The 17,810-nt window shown below is 21.2% G+C and overlaps 6 protein-coding genes across 6 annotated transcripts; 4 read left to right on the top strand and 2 right to left on the bottom strand.

Moving 5' to 3' along the window:
* Nucleotides 1–1,815: 1,815 nt before the first annotated feature.
* Nucleotides 1,816–2,988, top strand: PBANKA_1414300 (transcription factor MYB1, putative; the record flags this gene model as incomplete). Its single annotated transcript, XM_034567471.1, has 1 exon — nucleotides 1,816–2,988. The coding sequence occupies one exon, from the start codon at nucleotides 1,816–1,818 to the stop codon at nucleotides 2,986–2,988; it is 1,173 nt and encodes a 390-aa protein (XP_034423965.1).
* A 644-nt stretch (nucleotides 2,989–3,632) lies between these two features.
* Nucleotides 3,633–4,595, bottom strand: PBANKA_1414200 (tRNA (adenine(58)-N(1))-methyltransferase catalytic subunit TRM61, putative; the record flags this gene model as incomplete). Its single annotated transcript, XM_034567470.1, has 1 exon — nucleotides 3,633–4,595. One exon carries the CDS (start codon nucleotides 4,593–4,595, stop codon nucleotides 3,633–3,635), a length of 963 nt encoding a protein of 320 aa, XP_034423964.1.
* A 1,124-nt stretch (nucleotides 4,596–5,719) lies between these two features.
* PBANKA_1414100 (CDP-diacylglycerol--inositol 3-phosphatidyltransferase, putative) lies at nucleotides 5,720–7,635 on the top strand (the record flags this gene model as incomplete). The annotated part of the gene is made up of 9 exons (XM_034567469.1): nucleotides 5,720–5,762; nucleotides 5,989–6,123; nucleotides 6,344–6,383; nucleotides 6,520–6,578; nucleotides 6,689–6,743; nucleotides 6,889–6,968; nucleotides 7,090–7,185; nucleotides 7,347–7,393; nucleotides 7,549–7,635. The coding sequence occupies 9 exons, from the start codon at nucleotides 5,720–5,722 to the stop codon at nucleotides 7,633–7,635; spliced, it is 642 nt and encodes a 213-aa protein (XP_034423963.1).
* Nucleotides 7,636–8,785: 1,150 nt separating this feature from the next.
* Nucleotides 8,786–9,706, top strand: PBANKA_1414000 (conserved protein, unknown function; the record flags this gene model as incomplete). The annotated part of the gene is made up of 4 exons (XM_034567468.1): nucleotides 8,786–8,959; nucleotides 9,118–9,213; nucleotides 9,357–9,447; nucleotides 9,525–9,706. The coding sequence occupies 4 exons, from the start codon at nucleotides 8,786–8,788 to the stop codon at nucleotides 9,704–9,706; spliced, it is 543 nt and encodes a 180-aa protein (XP_034423962.1).
* A 2,366-nt stretch (nucleotides 9,707–12,072) lies between these two features.
* PBANKA_1413900 (zinc finger (CCCH type) protein, putative) lies at nucleotides 12,073–14,566 on the top strand (the record flags this gene model as incomplete). The annotated part of the gene is made up of 5 exons (XM_034567467.1): nucleotides 12,073–12,124; nucleotides 12,275–12,388; nucleotides 12,537–12,564; nucleotides 13,327–14,354; nucleotides 14,526–14,566. 5 exons carry the CDS (start codon nucleotides 12,073–12,075, stop codon nucleotides 14,564–14,566), a joined length of 1,263 nt encoding a protein of 420 aa, XP_034423961.1.
* A 1,450-nt stretch (nucleotides 14,567–16,016) lies between these two features.
* On the bottom strand, nucleotides 16,017–17,667 carry PBANKA_1413800 (conserved protein, unknown function; the record flags this gene model as incomplete). Its single annotated transcript, XM_034567466.1, has 2 exons — nucleotides 16,017–17,513; nucleotides 17,635–17,667. 2 exons carry the CDS (start codon nucleotides 17,665–17,667, stop codon nucleotides 16,017–16,019), a joined length of 1,530 nt encoding a protein of 509 aa, XP_034423960.1.
* Between the last annotated feature and the right edge of the window lie 143 nt (nucleotides 17,668–17,810).

The following is a 17,810-nucleotide window of genomic DNA, read 5'->3' as shown; positions in this document are numbered from 1 at the left end:
TTGTAAAGATAGTATATGTACATACGAGCATAAGATATGTATACATATAAACAGTATTACAATTTGTATTTGTTTTTTATGAATAAACAGCTACATTTATGAGTATACTTATAGCATTAGTTATATTTTCAATTTTGTTTATTTAATTTTATATTTTGGCTTTTATTTTTATTTTTATATGTATGCATAAAATAATATAAATCAATACTATTAATATAGGTTATACATTTTAATATAATAACATTTTAATACTATTATTGCTACATATAAAAATGGGATTAATATATTTAATGCTAACATTAATTTTTTTCTTTTTTCTTAAGAGATTATTAAAAAAAATAATGTATATATTTATAAAATATAATAATAAATAAGTTACCAATTTTATAAGTAATAAAATATCAAAAAAGGAAAAAAGAACCAAGGAAATAAGAAAAATATAGTGCATAAATATAATATATATGTTATATAATATAGCCAATCCAACATTAAAGGGGGAATAATTGTTATGAACATTAAAATTGCTTTACCCACAGTTTATTCATATTGGCAATATATGATAATATATATACATTTTTCTTTTTCTATAAATATAATAAATAAACAACAAATGAATAAATTAAATTATATTATTAATATATTAAAATTTTAGTATATATATGCATACATTAAAACGTACTATATATAAATAAGATATATTTCCATCATTTCATTGTTGTAAAAATATATATAATACCACCCATAAAAATAGTAATATTGGGGATGATATATATTTTTTAAAGCAATTCTTAATTAGTTTTCAAAAAACTAATATTCTGGTTGTAGTTCTTAAAATGAGATCAAGTTAAAACAATGGTACTGAATTAATGAAATGGAAAATCAAATGTAGCATATGCTCACAAATAAAATAAATATTCAACTATCATGAATGTTAAGTTATAAAGCTTATAATTATAGGGATATATATTTTGTATTTCCATAAACTAATAAATAACAAATAAATGGGGAAATAAAATTATATGCATTTAACTATTCTTTACAATATTCTTATTTATTTTTTTATATGATAGCAGTCATTATTTCCATTATATATGGAACGCATCAAATGGCCCCCAAAAAACAACTAAACCATAAAATAATAAAATTAACTATTTAAATGTATGCTTAATGAAAACGAAAATTGAAGAACACAACATTAATAAATTTTAATTTAATAGTAATAATAAAAGTAAAACAAATGGACACACATATATGTGAATTTATTTAAATTATTAATCCAGTCATTAAGGTTAAAATAATATATTTGCAAGTTTTTTTTTTTTAACATATAATTATTAAAAGGATAGTGCTTATTTTACTTAAAATATATCCTTTGTGGAAAAAGGCATTAAACCTTATTAAATATCAATATAATCGCTTATATTTTATATATATAAAATGTAGGAAAATTGTGAATATTTATTAAAATATATGATGATATATATAAATTCATATAACGAAAATTATTTCAGATTCTTTTTCACATTTGATTTTGTTTTTATATTATTCAATAACATAATAGTAGTTATGTATTGTATATTTCATATAATTAGGAGAATTATACTAATGATATTTTTTTAAATTTTATTTTATATTTTGTTTTTTCAGTGTCCTATTCATAATTAGTAGCATTATAATTAACGGTGCATAGCTCTATATTTTAGTAAAATAATTAATATTTTTGTCACAAAAAAAAAAAAATCTAAAACATATATATGCATATGTATATTCTTAGTATTCGTATATAGAAATCAAATAATCCAATTATGAATAAAAATGAGTCGAAATTGGGGAGAATTTGAAAATCTAAGTATTTTAGAGGAAAAATTAGAAAAGCATTTGCAGATTGTTAATAAGCTAATAAATCATAGTAAGGAAAATATAGAAAAATTAGACGATTATATAAATACAAAATATAATGAAATTAAACAATTAGCAAAAAAGAAACCAACCAGAATAAATTGGATAAAAAATGAAGAAAAAACACATATGTCCATATTTTTTGATAGAGAATTTGGTTTGATACCTTCCAATGAAGATGCTTTAAAAATGCTCCAATTTGAGTCAAAAAATACAAAATATAGAAAAAAATATGAATTTAAAAAAAATGATTGGACAAAAAAAGACATTGAAATTTTGTTTAAAACTGTAGATGAATTATCGAAAAAATATGCCATCCATTATTTAATCGACCCCAATTTACCATATGAATTAAAAATGGAAAAAAAGAAAGAAATAGAAAACGAAAAAGATGTTAAACATATTTTTAATAAAATTAAATTACATTTTGAAAATGAAATAAAACATCAAGGTAATCTCATTACCAAAAAAATGAGAAACAAGAATATCAAAATTGACAATAGTGAACAAAATTTAATTTCTCAAAATGATATGGATAATAAATTAGGTATTAATTCATTTCCAAGTTTTTTAGAAATGTTTTGGAATGATGTATCAAAAAATGTTAAAAATTCCCAAAACTCGATAGAATGCCAAAAGACATGGTTATATCAAGCATGTTTTGAGGATGATAAACAAAAAAAATGGAATTATGATGAAATAAAAAAATTATTAAATTTAGCAAAAAAATATGAAGAAAGGCAATGGAAAAACATAGCACGAGAATTAAATACAAACAGAAGCCCCTTAAGTTGTTTTCAACAATATATTAAAATAAAAAAAATATATGAAACAAAAGAAAAATATATATTGGAAAGAATAGCTTTTAATGTTTTAGAAGATATACAATTGCAAATATTAGTCTCAATTATTGGTGATAAAAATTGGGGAGAAATTAAAAAACATATGGAAAGCCTTAATTCAAATACACATAGAATAAATACCAGAAAAAGCCCTAAAGAAAATAATAAAAACAAGCAAAAAAAAAACCTTAATGATGAAATTTCTTATAAAAGGCGATATTTGCGCCTCGTTAAAAAGTGTAACTAATTGCGCTGTTTTATTTTTAATAACTTCACATGCTTGAATAATTTATCGTTAGTGGATGTGGACAGAAAAATGTTCCGATTATTTTCATTCGCATAATTTTTTGTTATTTATTTATTTATTTATTTTTTTTTTTGTTTTTTTTTTGTTCTCATTTACACGCCCCAGCCACTTCAACAAGTATGCTTAATAAACTTATTTTACGAATTATTTTAAAAGCTTATATATATATATATTTTTTTTTTTTTTAATAATTTTTAATGCGTTTTCTAGAGAAAACAATTTAATATTCAACAAGTAGCATTTAATTTTCCATCAAATGCGCAAATAATAATTAATAAAAAAATAAGATTAACTCATTAAAAGGTTTTATTTAAAAATAGCTATATTTTTGGCTAGCTCTATAAATTTTAGCAATCCTTTAAAAGTGTGAGCAAATATACTAAATTCTTCTAATTAAAAATACAAAAAAATTAGCGTCAAAATAACGCCAAAAATTAATATTAATATAACATATATAATGTATGATTTTAAAAAATAATTTAACTTGCTTGTGTGAGCATATATTTGCATAGACAAGCAAAAATATATACATATTTATATTTTTTATTGGTCTTAAATTGTACTTGTATATATGTACATATTTTTTAATCATGTATGTTTGCACTTTCTGGTTGATTTATTAAACCTTTAAATTCAATTTCCATTTGTTCATGTTCATCATCTAGCCATTTTTTGGATACAATCAAATATCCAGTGTGCGTTTTATTTTCTTTATGACATAATCGATATGCCATATTTAAAGTTTGGGATGAATTATCGTTTAAAGGAGTCGATTGGTTTGTGTTTAAATTTTCTAATTGATTATTTAAATTATTATTTTTTTTTTTATTATTATTTAAAATAATTTTCCATGAGTTATTAATTAATTCATATGTTACAATATCACAAAAATTATGATTTTCTAATGTCTCAATTATTTTATAAACCTGTTCTATACATGGTAAAAAAATAACAAAAGTACCTCTTTCTTTTAAAATATTTTTAGCTTTTTCAACACATAACCATGGATTTGGCATATCAAGAAAAATAGCATCAATTTCATTATTTTTAAAATCTTCAAAATTATAATTTATAATATCTTTATGATAAAACTTTATGTTATTTATTACATCTTCAAAATCTTCAAATTCTTTTTTAACCTCTCTATATCTTTCTTCATTATATTCAAATGTATGAATTATTCCATTGGGCAATACACAGTTTGCCAACGCATATGTTAAGCAACCTGTCCCTGTTCCCGCTTCTATTATTTTCTTATTAGGCAAAGCATTACATAATAAGCAAATAAATGATATGTCATGTTCATATAAAGTTTGTGTTTTTTTTTTTAAACTTGTTGCTATAAGTTCTGGTGTTTTTTTCAATACGAATATAAAATTTCGAGATAATGTATCATATATTTTATTTCCATATTCTTTTCCTATAATATTTTTGTGTAGAAAAATTCCTTTTTTATTTGTAATTGATCCATCCTTTTTTAACTTTACCAGACTAATGTTATCTTCGTCTATGTATAGAATTACGCTATCATTTTCTGCTATTACCATAATTTAAATTTCTGTGAAAAAAACAACACAAACAAATTAAAACTCAAATATTTTTTCTGTAATGTATATATAAGTTTTTATTCTTCAGCACACTAATATGTATATGTATTTGTTCAATTTTATTAACTCTAAAATTTTAAGAATAAAATATTTATGGTATAGTATTATACATTTGTTAACGATTTTTTATTTGTGATTGTATTGTGGATAGTTTATATTGTAATTATTTTTTTATTTAAATCCTGCATTTACTACTTATTTTTTGCTATACAATCAATTTATTTAGGTAATATTCTGATAAAGCAATAGAGAATGGATTAAAATATTCCATTAAAAGTATAAGGGAAAAATAAAGTATGTTTTAATTATATTATTATTTTACAATTTTAATTTTATTTACATAATAAATCATCTCTTTATTTTTCCAAAAAATTTCCATTTATTCTATGTACATGAACTTAAATTATTTCTTATAAATATTTTTTATTAACATGCATATAAAGGAATATGCGAAAATTGTATATATATATAAATGTATATATATAAAAGTGTATTATATAAAAGTGTATTATATAAAAGTGTATTTATAAAAGTGTATTATATAAAAGTGTATATATAAAAATATATTATATAAAAGTGTATTATATTAATTATATGGGAATTTTTAAACAACATTTTAGTAATTGTACATAATTGTTTATTATTTTATTTTACTTTTGGCCAGAAAGATTTAATATTATGGATCATATATTATGCTATTTATGCCAATTAAGAAAAATGCATGTATCATAATTTCATCTATTATCTTAAAATATTTCTTTATTAATTTACATTTTGATAAAATAGAAAACGATAGTTTTACTTTTGTCAATATGAATTTTTATTTATTTTATATAAAGTTGTAATTTATTCACTTTTTAATATGCATGTATGCGCCTTTTATTTGCCCACAATACTGTGTTAGTGTTATTTACAATATTTTTAATAGTATTTTTGATTGTTTTAATAATTTTATAAAACATTTGAATCATATGTGTTATATGGGACAGTACATAAATAAGTAAATATTAAAAAAAAATACAGCATAATTCCACTAAAAACAAGAAGAATGCTTTGTTGCCAAAATGCAAAATAAAAATGTTTATCTTTACGTGCCAAATATTATTGGTTAAAATATATATTATATATGCATATATACAAATCAATTTGTTTAATGTAATATATTTACTAAATGTTGTATAAATGATTGCATTATTTAAATTTTATGGGCATACAAAATAATGTGGAAACTTAAACATTGCATTAAAAATATGTTGTACCATATATATATAAACATCTATTCAATATATAATATTTAATATATTTTTATTTTTCCTACGTATCTTTATCATAGGCTACATTAGAATAATATTAGCATTAATTGCATTTATTGTGTGTAAAAAAAATTTGGCAGTTTTTACACTTTTTTATGGAACTAGCCAATTGCTTGATGCCTTAGACGGATGGACAGCAAGAAAGTTCAATCAAAGTAAGTAAAATTATAATTTAAGACATTAAATATATAAATTATTTTATAGTTTTGTTTTATATTTTTTATTATTACATATACCAATGCATATTGGCTATATGCTAAATTTAATCGACATAAATGAAGAATAAATAAAAAAAATATTAATTATAGCAATTGATTTGGGAGCAATTAAAATATATACATAAATATATGCATGCTCATGCTTATCTATTCGTAGCATCATGCTTTGGACAGATATTAGATCAAATTACAGATAGGTAATTTCCTTATTTTTTTTCAAATAAATAAAATATAACATGGTTTAATTATTTTTTATTCAACTATTAATTTTGTATATCGTGTGCAATAAAATTAAATCGACATTGATTAATTCTATAACATTTTTTTTTTCAGATTGTCCACGTGCATATTATATCTTCTTAATGGAAGCGTATACGATAACTATATTATATGTAAATAATAAAAACACAATAGAATTTAATTATATATACATTACATATATTATATGGGGATATACATATAATATTAAAGTTGCTTTTATTACAATTATTTTTATTTATAGTGATAGGACTCCTTATGATTGCTGATATAGGGGGGCATTATATCCATGCAGCATCGTAAAAAAGCAAAGAAACATACATGAATTTATAGCAATATAGTAAAGCTGTATTTGAATTTTCTTTTCCTGGAAATGTGTGTGCATTGGTTGACACATCCATATACGTTATATAATATTTTTACATTTTTATTGCGTTTTTATAGGTGCGCTATTGCTGGAAATAAGACACATAAAAAAATCGAAAATGGAAATAAACTACTAAAACTATATTATGAAAAACCAAGTACAAATTTAATGAGAAAAATGCTTACATGTTTAGTGTAGAAAAAGTAGTTATATTAGACATATTTATTTATGAGATTTTAAAACATAAAAATTTGGCATTTATTTTTAACTTTCTTTAGGTGTAATGGTTGCTTGTATTATTGCTTATGAATCGTTTTGGGTTTCGTCTTATATATTAAAAATTACTGACGTAAATCACATTTTTCACATAATATGTAAATAAAAAAAAAAAGGAAAAAAATATTAGAGAAAAAATATACTTAAAATCGCCAGATAATGGAAATATATAAAAGAGTGTTTATATGTTGCTCCTTTTTATATTTCATTTTTACAAATAATAAATATCATATTCCTATTTAATTTTCCAATTTTATAGGCAATTATACACTCAAGATATCATTTCCTTTAGCGGCATTTAAAGCGGTATATAAAAAAGAAATGTCTATATTTGTATTTTGCATATTTTTTTTATGCATTTGTGTGTTAAGACTATTTGCTATGATATTGTATAATCTATAGTATATGCCTTCATTAGTATTATATATACATTTCAATGTTTTATTTTTTTTTAATGATAGATCACAAACATATCTCAGGGAATATATGGCGCTCGAAGTTTAGTGGAAATAGATCATATGAAAATGAAAAATAAAAATGGTCATTAAAATGAAAGACAAATTTTTAAGCACTGCGTAATTGATATGGTACTATATTATTATTATTTCATTATGAATGCTAATATTTCGTCATTTTTTGGCTCCCATCACTAATAAAATAATATGTTTTAATGTTATGACTTTGTCAGGTAAAAATCGAGAGGGCACCAACTAAAAAAAACAAAATAGCACCATATCGTATTAACGCTAAAATATTTGTGTTTTTTTATTTTGTTTTGTTTTATATGTCAACTATTGTTTGAACCAAAATATATATGTAGGTATTTAATATATTTTTATATATGTATTACTAAAAAACTATAGCAAATAAAAAATAAAGCAACTGTGGTATATCATTTTATTATATTTTTTGTTTTCGATATTTTGTTTAATTTCTATATGCTTGTTTAAGTTTTATATATGTGGAATTGGAAATTTTTAATTTTTATATTTTTTTTTTTTCATTATTTCAAATTTGTTTTTTTCATTATTTCATATTTGTTTTTTTTATTATTTCATATTTGTTTTTTTTATTATTTCATATTTGTTTTTTTAGGTTCGCAAAAAATATAGCTTTAATAATATTACGGCCATTTAAAGGAGTGAATTATAATTATACTAAATTTTTATGTACATTAGATTTTTTTAATTTCCCGCTTATTTTACATTAGTACTACGCTATTGTATTTTATCTTTTTTTTTAATTTTGTTTTTTTTTTTAATTTAATTTTTTTTTAATTTAATTTTTTGGATGTTTTGGCAAATTCCATAAAATTAATAAACAGGGATGATCAATTAATTTATGTAATTAAAATACAATTTTAGACTATTCATACTAATTTTGATAATATATGGCATAATATTTATATAATTTTTAAATTTCGAAAAATAAAATATGATACTGGAAATTCATAGTAATAATTTGCAAACCTTTTATAAATAATAATTTATTATTAAATAGTAACACAACGATATAATATAGATAATAATATTTTTTTGCTATCCGAATATTGAAAATAATTATTAATGCTGAGTACTTTAATTAAATGAAATATATAATATGCATATATATGGATATATGCTAAACTATGATTTATTACAACGAATTTGCTAAAGTTGCAAATATTAATTATAAGATATAATTCATAAATATAACAAAATGGAGAACAAAAATGAAAACAGTGAAGTTATTTGTTTAGAAGATGCCATAACGCTAGCCAATTATAATAGAGAAAATACATTGTCATTTGATAATGTAAATGACAAACTGTTTTTAAATCATACAATATTAGTGGATAAGAGTATGGATGTTTTTAACATGGACGTTAAAGCGGTATATAAAATAATGACATACATATGAATAAGAAATATAAGATATAAAATATGAAACAATTATGAGCATAAACAAAAACCAATACATAGGTATATATATATATATATGATCATATTATTAGTAATAATATTTTTTTTTTTTTTTTATGAATAATACAGTATCAAAAAAGTGAATACCAAAGAATTTTTAATTTGAACTCCCAAAAATTTATAGAAGACCCTAAATTTGCTTCAGAGCCACATGTCAAAGAAAAAGTAATTTTATATTTTAATAAAATAGTTTGATTTAGATATGTAATTTTGTTTATTTCATTTTGTAATATGTTAGCAATGTTGAGAAATTATACACATTTTTATTTTTCTTGTTATTTTTTTATTTTATTTATTTGAATTTACAGAATAAAAATCAAAAAAAGAAGAAATCAAAAGCTGGCAATGTTATTGAACCTCAAATACACATGGTTTTTAGTTTCTTTCTACCTTTTATAGGTTTGTTAAAATTATTATATACATATTACACCCATATAATTATGTACTTTAATTATTATGTCTTATTTATTTTTTAGGATGCATTTCTTATTTATTCAACTTAAAATATGACGAAACAACACCTCGACGTAAATATGTTAACAGGGCATTGTGTGTAGGTTGTATTATGAGTGTTATATATTCCTTTATTATGTGCTCACTTTTGGGGCATTATATATATCAATATAATTCAGAAGACTTATATGGATATACATATTAATAAAACATACATACATTTAAACAAATAAATAAATAATATATATATATATATATATAGACTGATACCATAAAGCAATTTCTCATATATACAAATGTGTCTACTCCATAAATTATATATTAGTTAACCTATTTATATATTTCATTTCTTTAACGAATAAAATTAAAAAAAAATAGTATTATATTTTTTTAATAAATCTAAAATATTTTAAAAATTCTTCGTTGTATAGATAAACAATTGTTAATTTATGATTCATATATATTTTTTTAATTGAATGTTTCATTATAAGTTAATTTCTATATCTTAATTGAAAGTATTTGATTTACCAATTTAATTTTGAACTATAACCTTATATTTCTCAACTTCATTTTCGCCATAATTATATAATAATGATAATAATAACATTTTCAAGTTCAACATAATTATATTTATAAAAAATATGTATTAAAAAGGAAAATGTTCCTATATATTTCTCTTTTTTTTTTTTGTAAAAAATATTTTCAAAGTTTTGTTTACAATTCCTAAGAGGTTATAAATTAAATTATACTAAAATATAATTATCATATTAACAGATTTATAAGGATGGAGTTGTATGTATATCTATACTTGCCTAACAAACCAATTTGACATCCTTGTTATGGCTTAATTGTTTATACAATCAAATAAATTTTAATGAATTTCTATAAATGCAAAATTAAAGTTCATCTTTAATTAATTAATTGATAAATATTTTTAAGGTGTATTATACAAAATGCTTTTCATTTTAGTATTTATTTGATGCACAAATATGGAAATTGGCTTTATACCCTGGTCCTTGCATATATTTTTTTATGGATAAATTATACAACGTTTTTTTTGTTTTTGAATATACAAATAAAATTATATTATGTTTAACAACTAAAGAACATAACAATTATAACATTGTAAATTTTTTTTTTTATTTGTATAATATAATGATAAAAGGTTATTTAATGTAATACCATTTTAGTATCCTAATATAGTGAATATATATTGTAGTAGTTATGAAGGTATAAATTGTTATTTCATTTTTTTAATTATAATCTGTACTTGTTTAAACAACATGTTTTGGAAAATATGAATATCCATATAATATATAAGCAAATAAATATTCACTATAATGGAATATGTATTATATTTTTATATACACATAAATTGAAACTTGAAGTTTTTATCTTTTTAATTGATGTTATATTTTATCATTAATTTATGAATAAACTTAATTTGCATTGTTTGGTTATTTTTTAAATCAAAATATAATACTGTTTTTTTTCACTGTCTCTCTTTCTATATATATAGGATATTACTATGACATCATTTGATGTTATTTGATTTAAAAAAAAAAAATCATATTAAAATTTTATATTAACAACAAAAGCGAATCGCACAATGTTATATATATAGTTATATGCATTAATTGTTTATTGTAAAAATAAAAATGTTAATGCAATTCCCATAATATATAAAAAATTTTAAGTAAAAAAAAAACTAAATAAATTTATTAATGCAATGTATAGTACATATAAATATATATTGTATATATTATCAAGTGAATTAAAAACAAAAATTAAAACGTCGTATAAGAAATCTATTAAAAGGTATACTTTCCCAATTTTCTTAAAGGGATGGTATAAAAACCGATTTATAGTAAATATTATTTATACATTTATGTTTTGTGCAATTATTATAATATTAAATATATAAAAATTATGTATGTATGCATGTATGTATAATGTATATATGAAAGCTTATTCTGGCCGATTTGAATCAATAAAAAATTTTATAATTTTCTATTTCAATTTGTAATTTTTTGGAAAATATATTTAAGCAAAATTAAATAACAATTTTTTTTTCATTTAATAAAAATTAATTTAAAAAAATTTTCTTTTTTTTCTTTTTTTTGAGTTATAAAAAAAGGAAAAAATATAAGAACGATAGGATAAATCGTTAAATATACATACTTATATAATAGTTATGTATAAATATGTTTAAACAGTAAATAAAACAATATAAATATATCAGAACAAAAACAGTGTTATATATATATATATATATGTAAATATATATATATATATCAACAAATAATGTAAGAGCACATAAAGCCCATAAAAATATAAGCGGTAAAAATTATTATATATAATAAAACTTTAATGAACTTTGATTTATTTATTTGAATTTTTGCAAAGAGCTGAATTTTGATATAAACAAAAAAAAACAAAAACAAAAACAAAAACAAAAACACAAGCAAAGTTTTATAAATACGAAACATATATAATCTATAGCCTAATCTTAAATCATTAACTACATGTAGATACTAATATATATCATCCCTTTTTTGTAGATAATAAAATATGAGAGGTTATATGAGAAATGGATACAAATCTCATAGCAGATACGCAACTGGTAATATGCACGAATATGCATATTGATGTATGAATTTATCCAAAGAATTAACCATATATCACATCATAGAAATAATTTCACACATATCGGCATCTACATATATTACATATATATACATATACATATTTATGCACCGATTTATTTTTGCAGCTTCTGAGGGAAGTAGTAAAAGACAAGGGTCTTATAATAGGAAAAATTATTATTCAAAGAAACCCCAAAATAAGGATAAAGGAGTAACATTTTGCCCACATTATACCATAAAGGGTTAAGAAATACGTTGGCTATTTATTATTTTTGATGTTTTGTTAATACTACCTTTCTAAAATTAATGTATTACATTACATTTAAATATTCTCTATATTAATTAAGAACACACTTTATGATAATTCCTACTTCATTTAAATTATTTCAGGATCGTGCCGTTATATAAATGATTGCAAGTAATTGAATTATTCACATATATGTATATATATAATATAATATATATTATTTTATTTGATTAAATAAATAAATATATATATATATATATGTTTGTTAAATTTATATAATTACATGTATAGTTTATATGCATATGTAGATAGTATATACATTATTAAAATAAAAAAGGAAATAATACAGATTAAAAAAAAAAAAAAAGAAAAAGAAATAAAAAAACGAAAGAAAAAAATGAAAATATTAATAGAGAAATAAAAAGGGGTGGGAATAAATGATGGAATAGAAAAAGAAAATAGAAAATTATAATTATTATGATATATTATTCTTTATAGTTTTATTTGTATTAATATATAGGGATTATTTAGTTTGGTGTATATTTTAGTATATATTAATCTTTTCATCGCTTTTGTTTTTTTATTTATCTATCTTTTGATACCCACTTCTTTATCTATTTCTCAATTTATGTATGTATGCTATGATTTCGTGGAACTGGAATAGAAGATTTTCACAGCAATAAAAAGAAAAAGGAAAAAGAAAAAGAAAAATGATAAAATGATGTATTTATGGAAATATATAGCAATTGTGGCGCATTGAAGTTACAAGAGATGGAATTATTTAATTGTTTTAGTTTTGGATTTTTTTTTTTCCTTTTTTTTTCCCCTTTTTTTTTTTATTTCCTTGTTACGCTGTGTTTTGCTTTCACCTCGAAATATCAATATAAATATATTAATTTTTTTTTGAAATAATAAAATCACAATTTTTTTCAGAAATTTACACAATTTAAAACTAGTAGACACATTTAGTTTGCAAAGATCATATATAGATTGTGCTATAATAGTGCATGGTCCAAATAACGAAATATATTTGTTTGCATCTGTATCACCATATACAATAAATGTATGGATGTTTGTGCCAGGAGAAGATTCAAAAGAAATAGATATAAAACATTTAAAAAAAATAGAATTTCAATTGACAGAGGAAGAAGAATATTATGGTGATAATAAATTAAAACATAATAAAAAGTCAAATCATAAAAAAAAAAGAGTTTTATCATTATTATATGCAGAAGAATGCATATTTGCAGGGTTAGATAATGGTATAATAAAAATTATGCATCTACCATCTTCTGATTGTTCAACTCTTTATGCACATACAGATGCAATACATAGTATTGTATGTATTGATGGTATAATAATATCATCATCCATAAATGGAGAAGTAAAATTTTGGAAATATGATGAAACTCATTTAAGTTTTGTAACAATAAAAAAAATCGAAACAAAAACTAAAATAAATAAAATGATTGAAATAGTTTCAAATAAATCCATAAACAATATAAATAATAAGTCAAATGATATAAATTCTGAAGATTCAAAATATAATAGAACCTTATGGGTATGTGGAGATAGTATAACAATAATTAATTTATTAAATTTAGAAATTGTAAATAATTTTAAATGTAAATATGGAAATGTTGTATCAGTTATTCAATATGAAGCTAATGTAATTACGGCAATGAGTGAAGGAAAAATATTGGCTTATGGATTATCAGGACAGGAATATTTTGAAATGAATACTTTGCCTATATACTGTATGGCAGGGTTGACTGATAATAAAAATATTCCTATATTAATATATGGATCTAATAAATCACTATATACATTTTCTTTGCCTGAATTTAATTCTTATGGATATTTAAAGGATCGAGATTATATGTCACTTAAGTTTAACATAAGTGACCCAAATTTCATTTTGACTTTATCAGGCCCATATTTCATTGTCGTATTTGGAAATGGTAATATATTAGAACTTAAAATATGTATATGTGTGCATTATTTATTTATGTAGTACTTGGGGGTGTTAAGCCCAAATGTGTCTACATGTTGTTCTATCATTTATTTACCGTGTGTGTATAGTGAGTTAATATAATGACCCCTAATCTGTTTATTTTTGTTTATATTTTTAGCTGGGCATGCAAAAGTGTGGAAATGGGAATCAAAGGAATAAAATTTATTATTACCATTTTTTTATTTTTTAAAGTAATAGACAATTGAAGAGGGATGACGAAAAAGGATATACGCTTAATGCAATTATTATTTTTCCACCTTTTTGAGAAAAATTTAATTAATCCTTGCTATTATTATTATCATCATTATTATTGTTATTGTTATTATTATTATTACTTTTTTATAATGCACATATTTCAAGAATATTTTAAAACATTTGCTAAAATAGGAGAATAATTTAAATTTAAAACCATATGCATTTACAGGAATATTTCCCCAAAAATAAATGCAACATAATTTATATGGTATCTATTCTCACAGTCATTATTCCTTTTGGTTTTTTAAATGCAGCAAATGTGAAGATGAAAATGTGCCAAGGGTTAAGAAAGTTAAAATGCAGAAATTAAAAACGTATTCCATTTTTTTTTTTATCTATACTCTAAATACCAAAATTCATTTTTTCTAATTTACATATATAAATATTAACAAATATATGTAAATATATTTTATGTTTTTAATATTGTCCTGTTGTATATGTATTAATTATTTCTTTTAAATTAAAATTAAATAGTTTAACATTATATAATTGTACATATGTTTAAATGTTGCTTATATTAATGCATCGTCTCTCTACATGGGTATATATATATTTTTTTTTTATAATATATTCGTAAATGAATTTAACAAGCATTTGTGATATTGCATATATATATATATATATATATATATACATTATTATTATAAACCAAATACTTTTTTTATTTATTTTTTTTAATGATAAAATTTTCACGCTTATTTACACATGTACTGTAAATATGTAAAAAGTTTATTGTAATTTTAATGGTATTTTTTTCTCTATTTAAATTACGAATTAATTTTCATCAAAATAACATTTATTGTTTATACAAAATAAAACTTAATTTAACTTAAAATTGCTTTATCGACATTTGTTAACACATTATATATTTTTTATCACTATTCTGAAAACCTTTTATTTATAGAAAATCCAAAATTTTGGAATCATTTTTTTTTTATGATTTGTCCATAAATGCATATTGTAATACTTATCAATCTGTCCAAACACACACATGCATATTTTTATTTTTTTTTTTGATAATTTATTTATATAGCTTTAAATTTTTCACAAATTATGAATAGGCTCTATATGTGATGCCCGCAATACATATAGTACTAAACAATTTAATTATTAATATGTATGAGAAGCAAACATGCCAAATTAAAAATTTTAAATCAAAGAAGACAATATATGTATAACGAAAAAAAGTAGAAAGAAAGGAAAATGAAAAAAAAAAAAAAAAACGGTTGTAGTAGCACAGTAATGAAAATGCTGCAAATAATGGCATTAATAGAAAATTAAGAAAGATCGTTCTTAAAATTTGTCTGCATTATTTTTCAACTTGGTATTACAAAAACAAGTTCACATGCTTATTCTAATTCATGTGATGGTCTGTTATTTCACAACACCATTTAGTAAAATTTTCGAAAAAATGAAACCCACCATTTTTTCGTCGTATTCTGGTTGATTTGGTTTTATTGGGTAATGACTCCCTATCAATGAGCATATCATTTTTTATATAATGATAAGAAGATGTAACAAAAAAATTCATAATTAAAAATCCTTTAGAATTTCCATCATCACCTATAACTGGTATTCTTAACGGATATTCTTGTGATAATGATTTGACTTTTAATTGTAATCTTCCCGTTATTTCTGTTTTATATGCAGATGTTTCTATAACTTTTAAATAAATAAATTCTTCATTATTAAATGGCAAACTTATTATTTCATTTTGAAAATCACAATCAGCATAATTATCCGATTCATTTAATTTACAATTATAAAACTTTGATTGGTATTTTTGTAATATATCATCATATGAATTGAAATAAACATTAATTGAATATTTTATATCATTTATATTTAAAAAGGGAACTGGAATTTCTTCTAATTTTTGTAGACATACAATAGCTTGAAGTTGATCAATATTATTACTATGATTGTGTATACATTTTGTTTTTTTATTATTCATGTTGTTAATATCATCAACATCGTTAATATTGTGAATTCCTCTAAGTTTTGAATAATGTTTATCGTCTTCGGCAATTTCCATTGGCGTTTTATTAAATACGTATGGAAAATTATCTATAGGCAATGGGATATATTTTTCATTATTATAACTGTTAATACTATCTTGTAAATTAAATGGCATGTTTTTTATATTGTGCATAATATTTGGATCATCTATTCCGTCTAATTGATTAACCCCATATAATTCATTTATATTGGTTAAATTTTTCATACTATTTAATGGAATAATATTATTTATATTATTATATAGACCTCCATCGTAACTCTTCATTATATAATCATAATTTGAATTGCTAGCACTGTTATTTAAATATCCATTTATATCATTAGTATTGTTGGAATCGTTATATTTATTTATATCAGCATTGGGAATGCTATGATTTAAATTAAGCATACTCGAACTATTTAATTGTGGTATTATATTTGGATAAATTCGTGTATTTTCGGTTTCGTTATTTATATCATATTTCATATTATCATTACTTACGATATATTTATTATTAATTTCTACTGGATTACCATAATTGCCTATATAATTTATTGGCCCATTTACATAATCATAATGTTCTACACCTTGGGGCTGTAATGATGATACATTAAAAGAGTTATTAGGCTCTAAAATTAATTTACTATTTCCATTTATGTAATTTTCTTTATTATATAAATTTATAGAATGAGTGTTTATTTCTCCATGATTATAATAAGGTGTACCCATTTTATAAGAACTTGATTCAATCACGTTTCTACTTTCAGGATGTTCATAAACCTTGTATTCGGCACCTTCTATTTGGCTAGCTATGTTTCTAACATTGTATTGTGTGTTTAAGTTGGTATTTGCCTAAATTGTGCCAAAGCGCACCCATCAAAAAATGATACAATATAATAAATAAAATTAATTAATTATAAAAGTATGCATTATATATATGAACATGTCATGTGTTTTTGTTTTTTTTTCTTACCGTATTATTATGGCTTTGTTCTGGTTCAGCCATTTTTTTTTGTATCAAAACAATATTAATAATTGTCTAACAATATGTTATGAATATATGGTATATGCATAAAAAATTACAACTTTATTCTAGATTAAATTGCTCCCAATAATTGGAAATACATTTTGTATTGTAATCATATTAAT

The sequence above is a fragment of the Plasmodium berghei genome (genome assembly GCF_900002375.2).
Source record: "Plasmodium berghei ANKA genome assembly, chromosome: 14".
In the NCBI taxonomy this organism is placed as follows: domain Eukaryota; phylum Apicomplexa; class Aconoidasida; order Haemosporida; family Plasmodiidae; genus Plasmodium; species Plasmodium berghei.
This window is presented reverse-complemented; position numbering and strand designations above follow the sequence as displayed.